We start from the raw sequence: 25,087 nt of genomic DNA, 5'->3' as shown, positions 1-25,087 counted from the left end.
TTTTGTAAAAAATAGTAAAAGCCATTAACACGTTACGTATAAGTTAAAATCTATATGCTATAGTATAGCCGAAACCCGGTTTTAGTTTAACGAATTAAGCGATTATTGCAACTGTTTTCTCCGCGTCATTTACTCTACTCTCTACTTGATCGCATAGTTGTCGCTTTTTTTTGAATTTCATTAGTGAATTTCGATTTAAGATTTATAATCAACTGTTATCACATCGCTGTATAGGGGCTAATCTAGTATGATAACCTAACTTCTGATTCGACGACGCATGCAACACTTTATAACAGAATTACGCGTCAGTTGTTAGTAGGTACACATGTTTTTAAATATTCGTATTAATCATAGGTTTCAAATAGTAGGTTGTTGAGTTTAGGAAATTTGAAAAATATATTGCTAAAATAAGGGTGTAAATGGCTATTTATCTACTAGTCAATTTTTAATTTAATATAAACAAGCATCTCATATGTACACAGTAACTCGAGTGAGTCATATATGAACATGCAAGTATCAACAGTGGACAGTTCAATATGTTTTCTGTTTTTATTTTCATTCTAATAGTAAATATAAAATGATGATTATCTCTGATACGATGATAAACTAATACCAAATGTGGCAACTTGAATTGATTTGATGTTGATTGGTTTTTGTATATAATGGTTTATTATTGAATTATTATATAATAAAATATTATAGTGGTCTGTTCAATAACGGGGTAAACTCCACTACACAACATACTTTTTTTTATAAATTCTCGCATACAATATATATATATAAATATAAAATAATAAAAGTATTAGGTAGGTAATAATTGATAATTAAATATTACATTTCATAGTATCATGTAATGCAGTATAAAAATAAATCAATAATAATATAATAAAAAGAAACATATATCTTTTTTTTTTCCGTTATAACCGACGACGCCGCGGGATCTGCTTTCGCATAGCTTCCGCGGCGCCGCCATCGTTTATTGATTTATTTACAATATCAAATATTAATACATATGTGAGGGGTAGACGGGACAGCTCTTCGACTTACCCCCCCGTTCGCGCCTTTTCAAAATTATACATTTTATATTAACAGTACTTCCTGAACCTATTCCTGATCTTCTCGGGACCTTGAGTTCGCGTGCCACCCTGGTTGTCTCATTCTCCATCAGGGTAGTCACAGCCGTGCAACGCGCACGTTCCCTTGTGCCCTTTGCAAGGCCTCATCTTCGCGTTCATCCTTTTCTTTGGTAGACAGAATCGTCTTGACCATGCCTATGAACTCAAAGCGATTAATTTCGAACTGTTTGATAATTCTGCTGCGGGCTTGGGCGTCTTCTGGCAAGTCGCGTGGCAGGGGACCGCACAGGATTTCTTCCACGTCGCCCGCGTTCAGAGATCGCCTTATAATCTCGGTCATTCGGGCACGGTTGTCAAGCCATCTCGGATAGATAAAAACCGTATGCTCAACAGTATCGTCGGGGTCGGTGCAGTATACGCAATAGCTGTTGTTTGCTCGGTTGGACCTCTTCAGGTAACTCCGGAAGCATCCATGCCCCGTAAGCACCTGCGTCAGTCGGAAAGTCAGGGTTAACGGTGGCTTTGTTAACCAGCGCCCAACGTTAAGGAGGAGCCGGTGTGTCTATCTGCCTTTAACAGACCGGTCCCACCGAGCTTGCCAAGCTGCAATGCTGATTATTCTCTCCTGTTTTTTAACGATGCTCGGGGCGACGTCAGCCCGAACGTCTAGGTGAGCCCGAAATCTAGCTCTTTCTATTGCTAGCAGGTCCGCAGGTAGCATTGAGGCCAATACTGATGATGCTTCGGTCGAGACTATCCTGTAAGCACGTATTGTGCGGAGCGCAACGGCCCTCTGTGCTCTTGCCAGCACTGCGCAGTTCTTAGCCGTTTTTGTACCATGGAGGGCTCAAGTCGGCGAGGCGCATAGCATCTTACTGTTTGCCACAGTGCCAAGAAGCGCTCTTTTGCTTTGCGACGATCCGCCGAGGTTGGGCATCAGTCTGCCTATGGCTTTCGCTAAGTCGGTAGCCTTGCGGGAGGCCTGTTGTATATGTTTGGTGAACGAACGCTGCGTGTCGATCTCGACGCCGAGGTATCGCATTGATTGTTTGATAGGAATTGCGTGTCCTTCAACCAGAAGCTCCGGGATATCATATTTGTATTTCCTTGTCAGAACTACGGCCTCAGTTTTGGCAGGGGCTAGCTTCAGTCCATTTTGTTCCATCCAAGCCGATATCTTAGCTAGCACAGGATTGAACAGAGCGGCGGCTGCTTCGCCTGTGCGGGCAATGCCTATGACGCACACATCATCGGCAAATGCCACGAGTTGGACACCCGACGGGGTTTCCATGTCCAATAGGTCGTCGTAAAAGAAACATATATCTACCTACATTTCAACTGTAATCTATAAATTTTCGATTATTTTAATCTTAAATAATTATGTAGTTTTAAAATATCATGGACTGTACAAACAATTTAAATATAACCAATATGTATTAGCAACTATCATGTACTAATTAGTAATTAGTTATAGATAGTATAATAATGTATAGGACATCTGACATCTATTAAAAGTTTTTGATTAAATTTAAAAAATATAAAGTTAGTTTTTAGCGTAGTAGTATGGCAATTATTATAAAGGACATTCCTATCATAATGTTTACTTTTATTTAGTATAGAAATATTATATATCTACATGCAAGGTGACTTGGTCTAGACTTACACATTTTCTTATGATGTTCACTTTATAAAGTAATGTAGGTAAGCTCGTATTTGTTTTTCTTTCTAATAAACTATGCATAAAACGTTCATTATTATTTATTATCAAATACTTTTTAAATATTAAATGTCGGAGAAAAAAAATCAATAGGTATGTACTTATTATACCGATAATAATTGTGAGATATTTATAATAAAGTTGTAATTTTTTCGTTAATATTTTAAAAGTTTTTCTTTAGGCTTACTTTATTATTATAAATTTTTTTTTTAACTTCGATCATATCGTTTTTTTTTCATAATTTATTATTATTTTATATTATGCTATGTTAAAATTCATAAAATTGAAACTGAACGTTTGTATAATAGAATTAGGCACAATACCTATAATATTGGTTTTGTCGTTGTTGCGTCAGTGGATTCCATTTTAAACTTTTAATAAAAATGATTATCCTCAATAATGTAATTCAATTTTAATTTGTGTCTGTAATAGCATATAAATCATATAGATTATGAAAGTGAAACTGTACGAAAAAATTAACGGATTAGTGTTAACATTATAATGTAATTGTTTAGTTCTATCGGCATGGCCAAAAGTGCATTGGAATCTATTAACGGCTGCAATCTGTTCGGTGACAAAGGAGCCTCTTGGTCTGTAATATACGTAGATATCGACGCGCACAATAGGAACAGAAGTATTTTCGAAACATTACTGCCTCGAGAATCTAGTTCGAAAGTGAGTACCTAAATATTGTTTTTTAAACAACACGATATATTTTTATTGCTACAATATTATATAACATAATGTATTACTGAATATTAGTGATTATGGCTTATACAACGATTTTTATATATCCGATAAACCAGTTTATTGTTCTAAAATAAAAATTGATATATCCAAACCAATATTTTAATGTTAAATATGAAAATGCATAAAAAGATTTTTGGGTTTAGATGACATAATTTAAAAACCAGATATTCGATTCAGACCCAATATTTGTGATTGTTGAACATCAAATTAGATTATATTTTAAATACTACGATATCATCTAATGCACGTAGCGAATAACGCTGTTATAATTTTTTTATTTAGGCTTAATAAAAATAAATTTACATACAATGTGATGATCAAATTTTAAAATTAGTTAAGCTGACATATTGTTGACATTAATAGTACAAAAGTAGCTTATAGTAATTTCTCATATTGTCTGTACAGCTATTGTTTCCCTAAAAATATTGAATATAGGTAAAATCGATTTTCAAAATAAACCGATTTATCGCGATATAGTTGATACTAGAGTTGAGTTTAATCGAAGTTAAAATCTTCAATCTGTAAAAATATTTAATGACTAAAATTAAAGTTATATCAGCATTCTGGTTCTACTAAAATATCAGTTGATTTTTTGTATTAGTTTTAGTATCAGCTTATCTCTATCGTGATTAGTGATTACCACCTATACTTATATTACCTATAATTTATTTTTAGGCTGTCGATTCAGCGTTGATATCAACCGTGTCTTACCCTGGCTTCGCTACTCATGAAGACGTATTGGTGTCATATACCAAGGCTAATATTGTGAAAAAACTCAAAGGCCGCTATGGGTTCAAACGGTTTAAGAGGGATGGTTATAAATGTGTCATTGAGGATAAAAAGAGGAAGTTCTACAACGTCGGAGAAACCAAGGTACTGTGATAAACCCGCGTTTCACACTAGTGAAATATTCGATGACACTGCGTTTGCGTTCAGTAATATTATATAATCTATGTTTTAGGATTTCGAAAACATAGAGAACGAATGGCCTTTATATTTTCTGTACATGATTATCGATGGAGTGTTCAAAAACTTACCAAATCAGGTTGAGGAGTATAAAACTCAGTTGAAGGACGTCATGACCATCGACAGTTTCGGTGGTCCGAGTTCACATTTTATTTTTTATACATTATTAATAATAGAATTCAGTACATGGAAAATCTATTGGGTTATGATATTACTTCTCTAGGTATATCGATAACAAAAATGAGTTAGTTCACTGAAATTAACAAAAATGGTGTCAATGAAACCAATTTGATAATATTTCAATAAATTATCTTGTGCATGTGCGTGTCTTATTTTATGCACCATGAACCCGATGACAATATTATAATGTAATATACATTTTGATAAAAATATAGTTAAATTTTATCACGTTTTGTCGTTGATTAAAATTTTAACTCCAGCAACTAATTTGACTATGATATACTACCATGTTATTATTTATAAATTAAAACTAATACAAATTATTTAAATTCTAATAATAAATTATAGATCGATAGAGTACACACGATACCTGCTATTTAAAACTCAAATGACTAGTGGGTTTTGGAGATAATATATTATACCTGTTTTTCTACGTTCTATGTACTCAATAAGAATTACATACATATGATATACCACACAGAGTGTATACCATGCAAAGTTAATATAAACTAGTTCATTAACACTAAATTCAACTAACTTCCCAAACACTTTAATTTTCTTAAAATTAACTTGAAATAATTTTATTTTTATAAAATTAACTATAGCTTTCTCTATATTTTTATTAAAGTCGCGTTAAAATTTAAGTGTAATCCACTTGCAGATGTCCAAATATGTCATTGGGTATTTTAACTATATTTTTACTAGGTCATAATATCTAATTAAATAGAAATATTAAATTAGGTATATCAAATAGATTATATTTTCTTAAGATGAAATCAAAAATAAATAATAATTAATATTTTTAAAATAATCACTTTAAAATATTAATATAATTCATTTTTGCTTGCATTTTGAACTTTGAACATATTAACGAATTCATTACAAGGTTTGCATATCGATGGAATTTAAGTTCGTTGCTTCATAGTCGCCTTCTGAAATCTATTTCAGATCCTTACATACCAATGTTCTATTATATCACCAAAGAGAATGTAGAATATGAAAGGGCGGACCCGGGCAGTCAACTGAGGTCTGCAGGTCCGGAGTACGAGGATGGCCAGGACCCACCGCTATTTTTGTGGAATCAAGCGTTATACGTCATCGCCCAGCTACTCACATCCAACTTATTGCACATAAACGAACTGGACCCGATTCGTCGATACTTACCATCCTACAACAGGCCCAAACGGCCCGGACGTTACTCAGCATTTCAGGTGAGAAATACAAGTTACATAATTTATGTATTATATACACGCTGTCAATTTGTTTCACGACAAAAATGCTCGATAATAATATTATACACCATAATTATATGGAGTTTATTTATGAAAAAAATTACGAGAGCAATACCTAATCAATAGTTATTATATAATATTTATTTTGTTTCACATGTTTTCATAAACGAACCAGACAAGGCACAGTTCTGTAAGTAAAACCAACATTTGGACAAAAGCATGGTGTGATGATTTTTATGCACTTTGTGTACCTTCCTAATCATTATTGAATTTATTAGAAACTAACACTAATCCTCTAATTTGCCGTGGCTACCAACATATATAATACAATGGCGTAAATAGAATTTCAGAAGTTAATTTTTATATTCAATGGTGTCTTTAGCCCGACAAGGCGTTTTAATTTATGATTTTTAAATATAAATCATTATTTATTGTATATAATACAATGTTGTCATTGAAATTAATATAAAGTAAAGACTCTAATAATATATATGTAATTAGATGCGTATAAATGTATAATGTAGTATATATTAAAGAAGCTGCAATAATTATTATTATATATGAAGCTAATGTATAAAAATAAAAACCGACCATTACTGTTTTTGAATGATTAGAAAGTTTGTTTGATTTATATTTTGTACCTACGTATTTTCATCAAAATAACTCTTTAAAACTTTCAATTTTTTTTTTTAAATACTTTATTCATTAGTAAGATAGTAAGACGTTTAAATTAAAATCATTTTTATATTATTCATTAAACATATATTTTTCGTCATTGCATTTGTCTGATCTCCAATATATATATATATTCGATTATAATGTCTTCCACAAAATTTCATATTTGTAAATAATTAGCGTGTATTTGTATGTAGGATATGTGATATAAAAATAAGTAATACCTAGGTATTAAAAAAATGTTGAGTTCACAGTTTTATTATTTAAAAGTTCTTAGTAACATTTAATTGTCAAATTGTATATAAATATACATTAAATACTTAATATTTATTCAAAAGTGTTTGAGGCATTTTGAAAAAATAATTTATTACCATTATAAGGGAAAAATAATATAATATGCACCGTAAGTTTGAGAATATGATGAAAAGAGGTAAACAATTAAGTAAGAAAATACTCAATAATTATTTAAAATTATGGCAGAAGAAAAGGTGAAGCAGTGAATGTAGATTGTAGGTTATTATGAAAAACACAAATTTATTTGAGTAAATTTAGTTAATAATTTCTTAACCTAAAAACAAAGTTTGACTAATTCATTCAAGATTTCGTTATACATATAAAAAATTGTTCAGATACTTAGATAATACGTTTTTAAGTAGAAGTCATTTATGTTATTTATTTTGAACTAAAGTTAGAGTTAATACATTTTTTTTATAAATTAACTTTATAATTACCAAGTTATATTTAATTGGAAATACTATAAGTTTGTGAGTTTTATATACAGTATGAGTTTTAGTTTTATTAACTTCTCGTAGTCACATTATATGTATTTTAAAATTTTAGATGGCTTAACAAGAAGAATAAACTTAAGATTTTTTTTTTGTGCTGGATATTTGATGTGATACCGAGGAATAAAGTCGAGAAAGAAAAAAAGAAAATTGAAGTGTCGATTATCTTTTGGTGTCAGATTTATATTTTTAATATCTCAGAAATATATTAATCATACTCACTTCAAGAATTTTTACTTTATATAAATAATATTAAATGTTTTATATATTCATGTACAGATCATATTATTTGATGGAAAAATGTTCAACCTAATTCAAACTTTTTTCTACAAATTTTCAGGAAGAAAGGTCTATTAATTTTTTTCATGAGAAAAGAAGAGTTAGTGACATAATAACTTGAAATAAAGTGTGTACATGCCTAATTTATTGTATTATCAACACGCTTTGGTTGAATTGTATTCCTATCTTTTCACTGCTGGCTGCACTATTATAGTACTATGCAACTATTATGCCACTATTGCTGCACTACCTATTGCTGTAAAATATTTCGCACATTATTGTAAATATATAAATATATTATAATTTAATTTAACTAAATATTTATTTAACTTTTGACATGTTATTTACGTAGACACGTAGTGGGCCGTGATATTTTATCATTTATGTTATATTGTGAAATATCACTGCCCCCTTGTTTATATATTAATGTAAGAGTATACTCGTATAATATGAATATGTGTTATGGTGTATCATAAATATTTAATAACTTTCTGACAATTAAATTTGAATACGTCAAATATTTATAATATGCATATTTACAATATCAATTTTTTTATAAAAAGTCAATACAATATATTTACTTAATAAAAAATAAATTTAATACAAAATAATTTATGGACGAATTATCCATTTATTTAATAATGATATTTTGTCTTACTTTGCATTTTTATCATCGACTTAAAAATAACATTAAAAAATTACATATACAATTTTATTAACTGCAAATTGTTTGTACAACTATTATGATTTAAATATATTAAAATTAATTATGGTGTATGCCAGTGATCGGCAACCTTTTTAAACTCTGTGGCTGCATTCAAAAATTTAAAAAGTTTCACGGGCCGTGATAAACAAAAATTAAAAAAATGTTAGCTTTATTTTAAAATTGTCAAATTATTATGTAAATATGTTATAATTTAACGGTTAGAAATTAGAGAATAATGAAATTACAACTGTTTAAATACTTGATGAATACACTTAATGTTATTTTTTCTGTTGAATATTTTTGACTATTTTTTTTTATTTCTACGTAGAATTTAGTTATGTATGTTCTTATTAAATGATTGGGTTGGTCATCTTTTATTAAGCGTGATCTGTTTAAATTTTAAATTTTTTATATGAAAAAAGGCCTGAACATACAATAGATCCAAATATATAATATTTTCTAGCTACATTTTTAATTTTTGAAAATGATGGAGTAAGTTCAGCATAATATCGTAAAGACGGTTGTTTAAATGCATTTTCAAGAACATTTTGGGGCTGAAAATCTATTATTTCCATTTGAAGCTTAACAGGAACATCGTTAACATCAATATTAAATGGATTGACAAGTAATTGAAAATATTGTGAACATATTAGGAATAAGTTGATTTTTAATTTTTAGTTTTATACTAGTTTCATTCATATACTTCTATATATCAACAAAAAACGGCAGTTCAGAAATTCAAATTTCATTTTTAAGTATGAAAGCGTTTTCTCCGTTTTCTTTCACAAAATCGTTTATCTCTTGACGAAATATTTAAGACTGAGACGCAATAAATAAAATACTATTTATCATTAAACTATAATTTATAGAAATAAACAATATGTAGATAAAAATATATAATGTTTAATTTAATTGTCATTTTTGAGGCCTTATGCCTTTATGGAACAGTCACGCAGGCTGTTGGTTGCCGACCACTGTAGTATAAAATAGATATAGGTATATTAGTTTATACTATATGTTAGACATAAAGTACGCAGATATACATAATAAATTATAATATATTATCTTTTCAATATTTCATATTTTTTTTTTTACTGTATAAAACAAATTGTTAAAGGAAATTAAAACCGTAACTAATAAATGTTTTATTGAAAAATACATAAAAGCAATTTTTATTGTATTGCTTATATATCATATATTGTATAAGAAATGTCATTCATTAACTTAATAGGCTTATAAAATATGTAATAATAATAGGTATGCATAATATATTAATTACCGTAAACTCATTATATATAAAACTCATATAGGATTAAAATAGCTTGTCAGTAAGATATTACAATTTCACATTAAAATTTTGTATTTCAAGTATTCGTGGAGCACCCTGAGTAATTTGTTGTAATTTTATAATTGTTGTCGATTTTTTTGTTGAACTTTGCAGTATTACATGGTTAATTGTCCACGAAATTATATTGTACACAATAAATTGTTTATATATATTATAAAGTAATACAAAAACCACATACTATTACTACTACTGTGTACACATAATGTAGTATATTTTGCATTATTAATAGAATTTTCATTAATTCATGGACACAAGTTTATGCTAAGGTGGGTACTGGTCAAGTTAGATTATAGTTAGATTATTTTATAGCCATTTGGGGCACACATACTGATTGTGCAATATCCAAATTGTTTAAAATAATAACTAACCATTTTGTTATACATTCACATTCATCCTATTCAATATATTGTTGTGTGTATATGTGTATATATGTCTAAATTGATTTTTAATTTTAACCCTATCTATAGATATTATTAAATATGATTTTTATTAAACATATTATTTTTTAAATTAACTGAATAAATCGTAGTTACTTCAATATTTCGTACCTACAACTAATTAAGTTATTAATTTATTGGTTAAAAACTTAAAATTATTTTTTAATACTCACATATGTATAATATTCAACTGTAATATAATATAATTGCTAGCATTCACTTTTTAACTATATATATAAATACATAATAATTTTACACTATCGCCTTACATTTCTTCTGTGATCAATTTGTTAATTCATTAAATTACTGACTGTATTCGTGATTTTAATGTGTACTTTCCAGGGGACTGCTACTGATTTAGTGGTTCAAGTAGTTCTCATAGCAGAATCCATGCGACTGCAAGCGATGATGGCTACGTACGGCATCCAAACACAAACGCCTCACGAAGTTGAACCCGTCCAGATTTGGTCGTCCACTGAGCTGATGAAAGTATGACCCATATTATACATTCTATAATTGTTTTGTTTTTTTTTTTTTTACTTTTTTTTTACATATTTGTATATTATACTGAACAGGTATACACGAATTTGGGTATAAACGACAAATTAAAATTGACTGGAAGACCGTTACGGCCCATTGGTGCGCTTGGGACAAGTAAAGTAATGTTCGGTTTGTCAGATGTTTTGTCGCAATTTCCTCATTGATTTATGTGTTTAGATGTACAGAGTTTGCGGAATGACTGTTCTGTGTTATCCGCTTATATTTGAAGTATCCGAGTTTTATCTCTATCGAGACATGTCACTGTTGATCGATGACATTAAAACTGAATTGAAATTCGTCAGTAGATTTTGGCGGCTGTCCGGTAGACCTACGATTTGCTTGTTAATACGAGAAGAGCATATGCGGTAAATAATGCAATGTTCATTATTCATTATTAGCACGTCATATTAATAAACTGGTTAAATATAATGAATAGTATATTTAAATTTATCAGTTAATAATTATCAATTAGTCAATTAATTTGATAGATATGTTCTGATAATAAAACAAACAGATTCGAGAAAACTTAATTTAAACTGAACGATTTGTGATCTTTAACCTTATTATCATCAGTTAACAGTTTAACATTACTATGCTATATATAAAATAACTACACTCATATTGTACTAGAAGTGTTACATTTTGTTTTACGTTACAACAATCCTTTTTGGATAAAATATATTTTTATTTAACGAATTTAGAGCCTAAATAGTCTATTGAGGCTTTTTAAGTCTTATTTTATTGAATACTTATTAATTTACTATATAATAATAGAATACGTTGTAACGTGCCTCATCTAAAATTATCAATAATATTATTGTTGTATATTTTATGAGCTTCAACTGAATCAAATAATATAAATTAAATTATAAAATAATTGAATTCCATTGTAAGAGGATGTAAATAAAAAAATATTATAGCTTTAAAATTTGGTGCCCTTAGCAATTGCGTAATTTTCATCAATCCAGCACTCACCAAAGTTTAAATTCAACATCCTTAAACTGACATCAGAATAATTTTAAAAATGATTTGTCTTAATTATTATTGTTCGCACAATTCAGAGATCCTCAGTTTGAAGAGATGTTGGACTTATTCGCAATGTTAAAAAAAGGCCATTGCGACGGCATCAAAGTGAGAATTGGAAGATTACAAAATTTACTATCTTCTTCGTGTATGGGTATGTCAATTTATCTAAAACATATTTTTATATTTAATAATTATATTGTATCGTTATATATATTAAAGAACATTTGGATTTTGTGAATAATATCGGTGCACATGATTTCGAATTTCAACCTTTCAAACAATTGGAGTACGATTATAGTGGTTATCAGAGTTTGACAGATGTACCCAAAGCTTCGGTTTATACGGAAGATATTATCAACATGCAGGTAAATTATTTTATATTTTAGTTGGTAAATTTTTATCTTATATTACGTTTTTAAAATTTAAAAATAATATATCCAATTTTACGGCAGGTATATTACTACTCGCCTTTTATAATAATTTGGTTATACAATTTAATATATGCTATTTTTTTGGCATATCGGTATAGACATCGAACAAATATAATATATTTTCTATAATATTCAGTTTGTTAGCTTTTAATTGGAATTAAAATACAAATGATAATATATAGTTTTTAAATACTACATATGTGGTTTACAAATAATTCAAGTGTTGCTATAGTTAATTTGAAAGCTTATGCGTATAATATTACTAGGTCTGTTAGAAATCCTTGAATATACAATTTAATAATTATGATGACACTATGATTATTAATAAAGAAAATCATATTATTAATCTTAAACTTATAATTTACAGTTAAAATATGTGAATTTTGGACAAAATGTAATTAATCAATTTATGTATATTGTGTTATGGAGTAACATTTATTATTTTATTTTTGAAATTTAAATAGCTAACATATAGTTTGATTATTGTATTTCCTTAATAATTTGTTATTAGCTTACTCAAATAATTTATGTTATGTGGTTTTGGTAACGTTTTGAAATAATTGTTTTAATACACAATTAAGATTAACTGAAATTATTATTTTATTACGTATTATCTATTAATCATAAATGAATGCATAAATGAAAACAAAATCGCCAATTTATTGATGCAAATATTTCCAAAATATTTTCTTTTGGACAATTTGTGATTAAACATATTAAATTAAACCTATTATACTTTACTATGATTTTATGTCGTTGTAGAACTATCAGCACAAGAGTACGAACGAAATTATCCAGACAATAAATGGCGGAATTGGATTATTTTCGCAAGCTCAGCTGTACGGGTTATTGTTGAAAAGAGAAGGTATCGAAAAAGAAGTAAACGGATATACAAGTGAGGTTATGATAATATACTGTTGAGTAGGGCTTGTAATCGAAACGGTTTTTAGAATTACGGGTATCAGTTACAAAAATAAGAATTATGGGTTGGATTATTAGAGTTATAAATTGATTCCTTTTATTTGAATTTCGTTTGTTATCTCTATCGTTATCTCACATTTATTTTTAACTTTATACAAAAAGTTATCACTCATAATTTTTAAATATTATAACATTCTTACTTAGATTCAAAATAAATGTATCTAGAATAATTTTAGAAAAAAAACATCTAATCATTTTAAAGAGAACTATATTTTCAAGAGCTGCATAGGTTTTTTTTGATGTTCTATATTATATTAATAAAAATAATTGGGACATCGTCCACCCCTGCTACGATAATTTTAACGGAATTTACCACCTAATAACGCTTAATATATTGTGTAAAATAAAATTAAAAATGTTCAAATGATCATAACTTTTGAAAAAAATTAAAGACAAAATCAAACAACCTTCAAAATGTTGTTATTTTTCATTTTTTTTTTTTTTAGATGTTTTTGTTATTAATTACTTTTGTAATATTTTATTATTTGAATCTATGCAACCATGCATATTTGTTTTTAGTATTGATAAATGACAGTAATACGTCCTCATAAGAAATATTTAATAAAAACAATATATAATATTTGGTCTTAGCTCTTATGTTTAGTGAAGACGTATAGAATGGTTAACCGCAGATATAAAAATACATTATACCTAGCTATATTTTTAACTGAAATATTATACAATTAAGAATTTAATATAATAAAAATAGAATATTTATTTAATGTAACTCAGTATAAACTATAAATATTATAAATATGAATATAAGTATATCAATGTTGTTACATTAAATGTAAACTAAACAAGTACCTATAGTGGCTAGTTGATATATTTTGTATCTATCATAATATTGTTAAAAATAAAAACTCTACTTTTGACATTTTCTATAACATTTTAATTAACGTTAAAAACATATTTCTCATAAATCATTAAGAGTAAAAATATTGATGTAATTTCTAATTTAACACCTAAATAAATATGGTTTATTATGATGTTTATATTAAATTTTAGATCCCATTTTTTTTTCGTTTTTAGTGTTTTTAATTATATATGATTATAATCATCATTACATAATTTTACTGTATTACTCATTTATTCCTAATTAAATCTTATTTTACACATTAACAAATTAATCTGTTTTGTATTTTTATTTTTTTTATTTTTAATGCTTATTCAAAACTTAAAAATCTACCACTTTGTTCCATATATTATCATCACCGGTCTCGTGATATCGTTTAAAATATTTTCTTTTAATTTTTAATGGGACCCAATTTTACTACCTGTACTCCTGGCATACCAGTTGTATCATTTTACTTGTGATAATGCTCAAAAGACACTGGGAGGAAGTGCATTTCACGTAGTTAAAATTCATAAATAAGTTTAAAAGTTTAAATAATAGCGATCGCAGTGAGCTGCGTATAATATAAGAATCTATAATCATAATCTATAGTTATATATTTTTTTATAATATTATTTAACATTGATGTAGGTATATTTTAAGTTTTACCGGTATTCTAATTTTCGTTCTTTTTCTATTTTTATGTATTAGTATTTATTGCAGAATATTTAGTATTAAGTGTCATGGTTCAGTCATGGTTCATGACTTAACGATGTTCTTGATGAAAATATTATTTCATATGTATATATAAGTAACTAATAATAATATTAAGTGAGCACTTTCGAATCGTACTAATAAGTTCACGCTGGTATTTTATTGTTATGTAACTATAATCATATAGCTTTATCGAAGTCATTCCTTTCCTATCCATTTAAACGTAGTTCTGACGAAATATGTAATTTTTCTATTTTCAGTTAGACATCATTTAACAAATTTGTACCACAGCGCCGGTTGTTTGCATTACTGGATTGCCGTACGATATTGCAGCAGTATGTTGCGTCACGCGGTCGACAGCATCAGTCCATTTATAACGACTGTTCTAGTCAACGGAAAACAAGTAGAGATCATAATTACTTATATATATAAATTTATGTATATATTAAACGGCGATTAAAACAACCGTAGCCGGTAAATGTTGATATATTAAAAAAGGGATGTCCACTGTGTGTAATAGCTCACCGTCGGGGTCGTGGATCAAAAGGAAACGGTGTTTGATAAGCCAATGACGCCGGCGGCCATCCACTCAATAATGTACTCCACCATACAACCGTATAACGTCATACAAGCCGTATTACAACAGGAAATCATTTTGTACTGTGGTCGGCTGATAGCCACCAATCCGGATATGTTCAAAGGAATATTGAAAATAAGAGTCGGGTAAGTTGTATCTAATTGGACGATTATAAAGTATCGAGGGAGTATATAGGCACAATTAGAGCTCTATTTCTGGGTAGGCTAAATTTATATCAGTGACCCGTGAGGGATTTTCCCCTACACCACTAATATTGATTATTAACAGTAACATAAATAACTGGGTGGGCTAAGTAGTTGCGCCTATGCGAGGAAGTCATTTAGTAAAGACTAAGACAGAGTTGTTACTCGTATGGGGATGAGAAGGAGCGTGTCGGTTCCGACTCTAATAATTGTATGGCAACTAATCAGTGAAGTAATTTCCTCTTTACACTACCCCGTAAAATGCAACGCATTTTTAGTAAAATAAAATGTGTATACGAATTACAAATATAACAGCTGTTAATCGTTTCATTATTATGTCACATAAATTGTTTGTGTATTACGTTATACTTTCGTAGAAAAACCTTAGGTATAGGTATATAAAATAATGAAAACTAGACAAAAAAGGTATAATATATGAATGCTATACACTTATTTTGTTATGCTTACTTTAAAATTTTTACAAAGACCAGTATGATTATTTTTTAAATACAAAAGTATTAAATATTATTATGTAGTTTAATGTCCACAATATTGTATTTGGTGTGTAATATAATATACACATTGTACGTTGTACAGATTTAGTATGGTAAAATTAACGATATATTGTATAAGCATATAATTATATTTTTTTTTAGACTATGAGTGATAAATGTATTGATTATAGTATTAATTTCTGTTTACAACTAGTCAAAAATATGCTTAGGTTTTTAACATTGAGGATATTCCAAATAAAAATCCCCCTCATCCCCCATTCGTTATATGACACTGAGTGGGGCACATGAATTTGAGGTCTATTTATGTATCTTTTAACTTTTCTAAGCAAATAATCAGTATTGTTTCAGATAAGTCACTCGATACGATTTGAATGTTTCGTTTTTTTTGTTTCCTTTATCTTATCACGATGATACAGTGATTCAGTTCTATTTGATATTATCCACTGGGTGTTATACGTTCGTTGCCAATTTCTTTTCATTTAACACTTTTGTTGAACTAGTTTTTTAATTTCTATGACAATTACTGCCTTTGAAAATTCTGTTCTACCACTTAAATGTCTATTGATGTTTTTAACTAGTCTGAAAAAGTGAAAAAGCTTCTTTGAGAGTTCTGGAAGTCTCAGTATATTCTTTTGTTTATCAGAAAATTTTTTTGTTCTTTCATTATAACGTTCGAGCATAATACATAAGTAACTATAACAGTATTTACTTAATAGTCATATTGAAACAAAAAAAATGGGTATTATAATATTTTATAGAGTTACATAGAGAAAACAATTTTGTTAAATATTAAGCGTACCTACAGCATTTTTATTTTGAATGTTTCAAATGTATGATGAATATTTAACCTAATATTATTGAACTTTCAGGTTTTAATTGAGTTTTTTATCGATCATTGCAGTTTCTTATTTTGGTGAATATAATTTACTAGTGTTTGCTAAAATGATTATCCTTCGAAGTTATTCATAACTAATATTTAATCGAAAAAATGAACATTTATTTTATACATTATTCTAACTATTATATTTATTATTAATACGCTTTTGTTTATAGATGGGTAATGGAAGCTATGACATTGCAATTAAATTCTGGCCTAGAAAAACAATTATTAGTCGAAAACTTGAGTCCATATGCCATACGAAAATTATTACAAAAAATATTCACAGTCAAGGAGTGGGGACAAAGAGAGCAGTAAGTACACAAACATACATTAACAGTTAGGTTGCGCACACTTTATTATCTAGCGATTTAATGTAGTTGATTTTTAAAATGCTTAGGTAAATGTATTTAAACGCTTTAAATACTTCAGTAGAAATATATTAAAAGGACGATATTATCTAAAGCTATTATAAAATAAATGATATTTATAAAAAAACAAATTTAATTTAACTTATACGTATTTTTATTGTATAGTTGTTGTACTCTTAGGCATAATGAAAACTTTTAGAGATATTTCTCATTGTCTTTATGTATTATTAATTTGTTGTGTTTATCTAAGTTTTATTATGAAATCAAACCATTATACATTTTTGTACTTTTTTGAATTGCGTTGTACAAATTATTATGTGGACAAATATCTAATTTAATAATCATTATTATTCATTATTTTTTATAGATATTTTTTATTTTTTTCATTAGTTCCATAGTCGTTTGAATTCTTTAATACATTTTATAATATAAATACTAATCAGCTTAAAGTATAAAGTTGAGAATGTATATTTTGGAGTAAAATTATTATGTAGGTATTACAGACCGTTGTCTGTGAATTTGATGTACATTCGTATGATTAGATCTGAAACCAAATCGGGAATTTAGAATTATGTTGTAGGTTTGAAGTATTAATCTTATGATTTTTTTGAATAACTTAGCGAGAATTGCTAGTAAGCTATGGGTCATAAGAGATAATAACATTTTTTGGTTTGTTGGACTTGGAAATAACAATTATTAATGGAAAGATCTAAAACATAATCCGTAATAAAATGTAATTGAAAATAAAAGTTATAAAAACAATTGTTTTTTTTCGCTAGATTTTTTAGAATTGTATTACTTTCTTATGTTAATATACACAATTTTTATTGAATTACTAATATTTACTGATTATGTAAGACTTTTGCTAAATTTGGTCATTTATTTTATAATTGTTTTCTTAATTTAAGTTTTTTACGTATCCAATATACAATACAACAATTAAAGGTTACATATTATATGTATGTAATGTACTAATTATAAATTATGACAATAATGTATGTATATCGGCTGCAATAATTATGGAACATGCGGATACATAAATTTACTTATGTATAGACGTTCGAATAATCGTTGTTCTACTGTATATATACTATAGACAATCTATTGTCTTTTTTTTACAAGTTATACATTTTAATTAATTATTACGGAGATATTTTTAGTTGATTAACTAAAAACTAAAAAATATCTATCAAAATTGCTATGTAAGGCATTATCTTTTAAAAGTTATCAAAAGTACCTAATTTAAAAATGAATTCACAGTTTCTATTGCATTTATTTTTTTTAATTAAAAATATCAAAGAAAACTGTTAAGCAAGAAATACACAATGTGTTCTTTTTTTTACACTGAAATTATAATTTTTTTTCTTTCCTTCGAATTGTCTGCAATTATTTTAAACGTAATTATAATATTGTTCCAAATTATTTCTCTTTCTGTACCTCTTCATTAATTAAATCATGGTATTGAATATGTTAATTTTGAATTTAATAATACATTTATTTACAAAAACGATTTTGAGTGGAAATTGTATTATTGTGGTTGGTGTCTATTTATAAGTAAGGATATATTATTTTTATTAGTTTTTTTCGTTTCATGGTTGTTTGAATTAATTTTTATAAAAAAATTTAACATATATTTTTTAATAGTTATTCTAATATTATATCGGATATTATTATTGTTATATGTTAATACCAATGTGTAACGATAGAGTAAATAGGTATATGGTATAAATATATATTTTAAAATTAGTCTAAATATTTTGTTAATCGTATTGTATATAGAAAATAAAATTTACTTAATATTAATTTAAATTATTAGGAAAAAATAATCATTATTTTTTTATCTTCAAATGTATGTACAATAATTGAGCATATATATTTTCAATATTTACAGATTTCTGTAAGAAAAACTTATGAGAAAGATGTTATTACATTTTAAAGCTTTTTTACTTACGAGATAATACTAAAACAATTTTGAAAATTTCAAACGTCCTTTTTATTTGTTGCCTTTAGGGACAGTAAAATGTATTGATTTTCAAATTGGATGTAATTGGTACTTTGATTTTTTTTTTCCATAAACAGCAATAAAAAGTTATTCGCGGAGTTATAGTTATTTAAATAAAATAATAGATTACACTTAATTTATTCTTGTATCTGTTATACGGTTATTAAAAATGCATTGCACAATTTTTTTTTTATTATATGTTTGAACTTTAAATGTCAATCAACTTGTATAACTAGCGTGTGAAAATGTAATACAATCTTTTTCATATGTAACTCATACTGGAACTAAAAAATTTTAAAAATATACATTCACAATTATTTACTATAAAAATGTAATTTTGATTTGTACGAAATTACGTATATTCATGTTGATGAATATAATATTCACTATTTTGTTATAATTCTAACATATATTATCTATTTATATACCATAATCATTTACTGTATAAGGTATTATTAAATTAAAAGTTAATAACAATAAATAATAACAATTGCATGGTTTTCGCAAAAAATTAAATTAATCAGTATCGTAATATTAAAAGTAAAATAAATTACTTTAATAGCTATATCAAAAAATATATATTAAGAAATATACTTAGTGATATTATAGGCTGACAGACTGTCTCTGCTCAGAATCGTTTTTCATATACAATGTATATTATACATTGATAAATCATTGAATTCAAATTTAACACATTCATAAATATTGCCCTTTCTAAGTCTTAACACCTAATGTACAGCATAATGGTACTCACTAGCTTAATTTTTTTTTTTTGCTTTATAAATAATAACAAATTAACTAAATACATTTCGTATCAATTGTCGATCGCAGAATCAATATGCTGCAAAAGCGAAAACTCGAGGGTTGCTTGTGCCGGGTGCCCAATCGATTCTACAACCAAGTATGGGACATCTTAAGACGTACACCCAAAGGTATTCGGTTCCGGAACCAAATAATGCCGCAGCAGCCCACCATCAACAACATGACGCACTCAGAGCTTCAATTCGCGCTGTACGTTGAGAGCATGTTGAACCAACTCGAAAAGCCTGAGTATAGACAACTCATTGTTGAGGTAATAATTACGATAATAATAATAATCTATTAGCTATGTCTATATATATAAACTCAAACTAAGTATTTTAAATTATTTTAATAAATAATATGTTGTTTTTATTTTACACGCGCAAAATAATATTTACAATTATTTAATCGATATTCATTGATTTTAATTTCCATTACTTTTTATTACTAAGAATACTTTATTTTTTTATTATTTTGAATTTTTGGTAACGGTGTCGTAAGCGATCTATCATATTAGTATGATCTACAATTCGTTAAGCTAACCTCCAACGATAAGGACCATATTTATAAACACATAAACTGAAGCCAATACACAATAGAATATTTCGTACACATCGAATATTTATAATGAATTAAGAAAGAAAAATGTTCTATACGTTTAAATGAAGTTTCCTCTTTGCTTAAAAAGTGGTTGCAAGGTTAATGGTCGAAATTCGTGAAATCATTGGATGATTGAACTATCAATTTTTTTTATAAATTACACGAAATCAATCTTTTGTGATTAATTAATATAGAATAATAATAATTCAATTTGTATACAAAAACAATATGACATTTGTAATTTATTTGTTCATATTATTTTGTGTTGTTTTTAATAATAATATTGTATGTAATTGCTTTTTCAAAAATTAATATCTAAGAAAGTTAATTTCAATAATTTCAAATTTGTACGTATTTTTTTAGTTTGATTACAATACGTCAACACTAGCTATATCCTATATACGTAGATCATAAAATATATAGTAGATCGCTTACGACACCGTTATCATATTTATAAATTACCATTATGTTTCAAATATATTTATGTACTTAAAAATTAAGTATATTACATTTATGAAATTAAAAACTTACTTTTAAGTAAATTTTATGGTTTATTTGGTTAAAATATAACTTACTGTAGATTATAATACACTTTCCCATCTTCGGTTATTAAAGGTTTACATACAATTATTATTGAGCTTGTATATACTAGTATTATGATTGATAATATTATATTAATTTGATTTCCGTGTGCCTGAAATACACTTGGTGTGTGTACGAGTATAGTATAGACATGGTGGCGTCGCGCGTCGGTGGAGGAGCACGTGACGCGTAGTTCAAACGGTTTATCCCGTTTGCGTGTGTTAGGTACACGGTAAATCAAACTGTTTCTTTACCAAGTAGCGTGCCGATGACAGGTCTGGTCTGTTTTCTAAACAGTCATTAGCGGTAGCCGCCTTGACGTGTTGCCAGCGGGCTCGACTTTTATACTTTTGCAGATATGTCTTCATGTTTTCTTATATAGTTTTCTGTATTATGACGGGAGTGAATGGAACGGAAGAGTGGAGGAGGATATATGAAGGAATCAGACGAAAGGAAGTTGCAATTTCCCGGTAATTTGTATTAACGTGACATCGTAGCTTCGATTTAAAAATTCAATTTGAAATAATACTGTTGGAAATATAATAAAAAAGGAGAAAGATAGAAAAAAGAATACCTAAATTTACATTCGTATAAATTGTGATAAAAAATCTATTCATTATTGCGAACAACTATACGAACGTATATTGTTGGGTTATTTTCCTTTCGACTTAAAACTATATTATACATAATTAATTAAAGTAGGTAAGTAACTCGTATATAATTTGATATTTTGAGTGGAGCGATGCATATATTGTTTTTACAAAATGTGTGTGTGTGTTGTTTTTTGTTTATGTATTATGTATACACGATAATTAGTTAAACATATGCATTGGATTTCAATATTGAGGATAATGGAAAATTGAATATAGTTTGTACTTCAAAAATGTAAAAACAAAAAATTCACAGGACTTTTCAAAATAATCAGTGAAAACGGTAATTATTACGTAAAATCACTAATCAGTATTAAAAAAAATTGTTTTGGTTTTTTTTATGTAACTCAAAAACAAATCAATAAATAACCGTTACCGTAGGTATTTGAAATATTTACTAAATTTTTATGTTGAATTTATTATATATTTTATAATTTTCAAAATATTTTAAATAAATTTTAAATACTGAAAAATTATTCATTTTTTTAGTTTTTAGATTCTGAGCGGAGTGATCTTTATAATGATTTGTGTTTTTTTTTTTATGTATATGTACACAAAAGTAGTTGTACAATGTTTTAATTTAAAACTTTGAAGGTGATGGTCTTGGATAGCAAATTAGATCTACTTTTTACTTTAGACCAGATAAACTAAAAAATGGCAAGTTAATTTCTCAATTATAAAAATTTTAATTATTTTTATTTTAGAATTCATAAAAAATATAGTTTTTATACCTAAAATTTGAAAATTTAATTTGAGGTTCTTAAAAAGTGTTTCGAGCTATATAAAGAAAAAAAAATCCGGAAATTCTAATTAATTTTTTATGACCATTTGAACTTTAAATGTTTAGGGAATTTGGATATAATCTATAAAATTATTATTTCTCATAAAACCATTTTTAATATTTTATTGTATTTCCAAAAAAAAAAAAAAAATAACAGTAAAAATTTGAAATTTTCACCGAATGTATAAATTATCATTTTAATTATTTTTAATATAATTTTTAAAAAGTTATAACTTTGTTTGACCAATTTATTATACCAAATTTTCATTTTTTTTTTAGTTTATATTCTATAATTATTGAATAAAATTAATCATTGGGTCAAACTTCGTAAATATTTAATACTAGATCCCACATAAGATTTTTTTATACCTGTATAAAAATATTAAATACATTTTTTCAAAAGCACAATTTTTTTTTGTATGTATTCAAAGTCTGAATTTTAACGAAATTTCTCAAAATTACAAAAAATTGTTAAAAAAAATATAAAAAAAATTATTAAATTTAAAATAATTTTTTTATTTTAATAGTATATTTCTTTATAATATTCATAGAATTAGGAATAGTTATTATTATATTATTATTATTACTCAATATGTGATATTGGAAAATATAAGAAAATTAAATAGGTCAACTATTTTTTCTCAGTTTGTTGGAGAGCATCTCTCATGAAGTATTAGAGAAATAAATTTGGGTCGGTGCCCAATCTTTCGATTTATTCATGCTTTTAAATTTTTAAACAGAGCAAATAAAAAAAAAGAAACAGCCTACGAAAACTTCAATATCAGAAACGTGTAAACAAGTTACTTTCGTTATTACGTTTGATGAAAAAAGCGATATCGTGAAAAATAACAGTAAACTTATAATGTAGATTTTACAAAACCTTTCTAATCCCTATAGATGTTTTGCGGGACACTGCTTATATCCCCTGCTTAAAACTGTTGCGTATTGCATTAATATAATAATGTTATGTGTTTTAGTTGCTGTGCATAGTTTCCACGATACTCATTCGGAACCCGGAACTCACACTTAAGGAGTTGAACCTAGACAACTTAGTCATCGAAGCTAACAGGATGTTTTGCAAGGTGAAGATGGTTTTTTTTTTAAATAATTAATGACAATAACAAACATTGGGTCGGTGCAGAATCCACAGGTGATCACTGGGGGAATATTATATGCCTTTATCCTAAAAATCTATTGTTTATATTTGTTGCGATTATATAATCTTGATAGATAGGTATATATTAAATTCATGGACCTTATACTAATTATAGGTACCAAATAGTTAATTGAGCTTTTTAAAAATACAGAAAATTTCAGTGTTCTTAAAAATAAAACTAACAGCAAACTTCATCTATGAATCCCAGTGATGGCTCCACTCTCCAAAACAAACGTTTGACTACGGCACTGATATAGTTTATTCGTATTTTCTTGCCCCAGGACAATCAAATGACGCGCAGCGACAATCTGGACGCGTTCATTTCGTCCAAGTACTCGATCACCGCCGGGTACTTTGCCAGGGCCGTGGTGAACAATATACTGACCGGCGGCCAGTTGGAAACGTCTGCCGTCGACATAGACGAAGACGATGATGGAAACGATGATAAATGCACAGTGTCGTGAGACGCAACCACCCAGTCTCGTGCTAGTCATATTTACGAACCGCTGATAACCATCGAACCAGCTTGTGTTGTTGAATGACAAGAGAGAAAACTTGCCGTTATTTTGTCTTACACAAATCGGGACGAAACTCACAAAATGACAGGAATATCGCATACTGTATATTATATTATTATTATTAATTATAGTTTGATGTTGAAAAAGTGCGATCTCTTTTTGATTTTTGGTTTTCTTCTTATCTCCATTTCTTTTATTTTTGCAATACAGTACATTCAAAGGTGGGTAAGTATTTTCCATAATTATTAATTTGTTAAAAACTATTACTAGTGGAATAGAATCACTCGCCACTCGGAAAATAAAAGTCATAGTTAAAGTAATTGTTCTCTGTTAAAAAAAAAGAACGTTGTTGAATATCAGTGCTACGAATTTTTTTAGAAGAAGTTTTCTATAGAAATAATTTGTAAATTACTGAAAATAATAGATATTTAAATTAAAAATTCATTAATATTGCCTATACTAAACCCCTTAAAAAGTGTGTGATGTGGCATCTATTCTATAATAAGCTACAATAAGATAGCGTATTAATTATTACTCAATTATTAAAATTAATAAAAATAAAAATATTTATTGACTTAAAATAAATTCGTACCAACCATCAATTTGAATCAAACAATGATTGTATATTGTATACTTTTAAAATATTATATTAAATTAATGTTTAATTAAAATCACGATTATTGACACAATTTATGTCTAAAATTCTTATTTTAACCTAATATATTTTCTAAAATTGACTGAAAAATCTTATATTTTAAAGGTGATAACTTATAACT

General features: G+C 27.3%; 1 protein-coding gene across 3 annotated transcripts in view; it reads left to right on the top strand.

Annotated features, from left to right (window-relative positions):
- LOC113559799 (probable phosphorylase b kinase regulatory subunit beta) overlaps window positions 1-24,413 on the top strand; it is a 40,286-nt gene extending 15,873 nt beyond the window's left edge. For 2 of the 3 annotated variants that reach the window (XM_026965557.1, XM_026965559.1), the window contains exons 5-21: window positions 3,309-3,468; window positions 4,219-4,416; window positions 4,505-4,643; window positions 5,638-5,900; window positions 6,097-6,111; window positions 10,494-10,640; window positions 10,727-10,810; window positions 10,869-11,056; window positions 11,753-11,868; window positions 11,937-12,082; window positions 12,911-13,043; window positions 14,939-15,081; window positions 15,199-15,401; window positions 17,027-17,164; window positions 20,055-20,295; window positions 23,615-23,719; window positions 24,075-24,413. In XM_026965557.1, coding sequence (XP_026821358.1) covers window positions 3,309-3,468; window positions 4,219-4,416; window positions 4,505-4,643; window positions 5,638-5,900; window positions 6,097-6,111; window positions 10,494-10,640; window positions 10,727-10,810; window positions 10,869-11,056; window positions 11,753-11,868; window positions 11,937-12,082; window positions 12,911-13,043; window positions 14,939-15,081; window positions 15,199-15,401; window positions 17,027-17,164; window positions 20,055-20,295; window positions 23,615-23,719; window positions 24,075-24,257 — 2,602 coding nt within the window. In that variant the 3' untranslated portion in view covers window positions 24,258-24,413. The remainder of the gene's footprint in view (window positions 1-3,308; window positions 3,469-4,218; window positions 4,417-4,504; window positions 4,644-5,637; window positions 5,901-6,096; window positions 6,112-10,493; window positions 10,641-10,726; window positions 10,811-10,868; window positions 11,057-11,752; window positions 11,869-11,936; window positions 12,083-12,910; window positions 13,044-14,938; window positions 15,082-15,198; window positions 15,402-17,026; window positions 17,165-20,054; window positions 20,296-23,614; window positions 23,720-24,074) is intronic. The other variant, XM_026965558.1, reaches the window with a different exon arrangement.
- Window positions 24,414-25,087: the final 674 nt, after the last annotated feature.

The sequence above is a fragment of the Rhopalosiphum maidis genome, chromosome 3 (assembly GCF_003676215.2).
Source record: "Rhopalosiphum maidis isolate BTI-1 chromosome 3, ASM367621v3, whole genome shotgun sequence".
Lineage (NCBI taxonomy): Eukaryota > Metazoa > Arthropoda > Insecta > Hemiptera > Aphididae > Rhopalosiphum > Rhopalosiphum maidis.
Note: the sequence above shows the minus strand (reverse complement) of the source record. Positions and strands in the feature narration are given on the sequence as shown.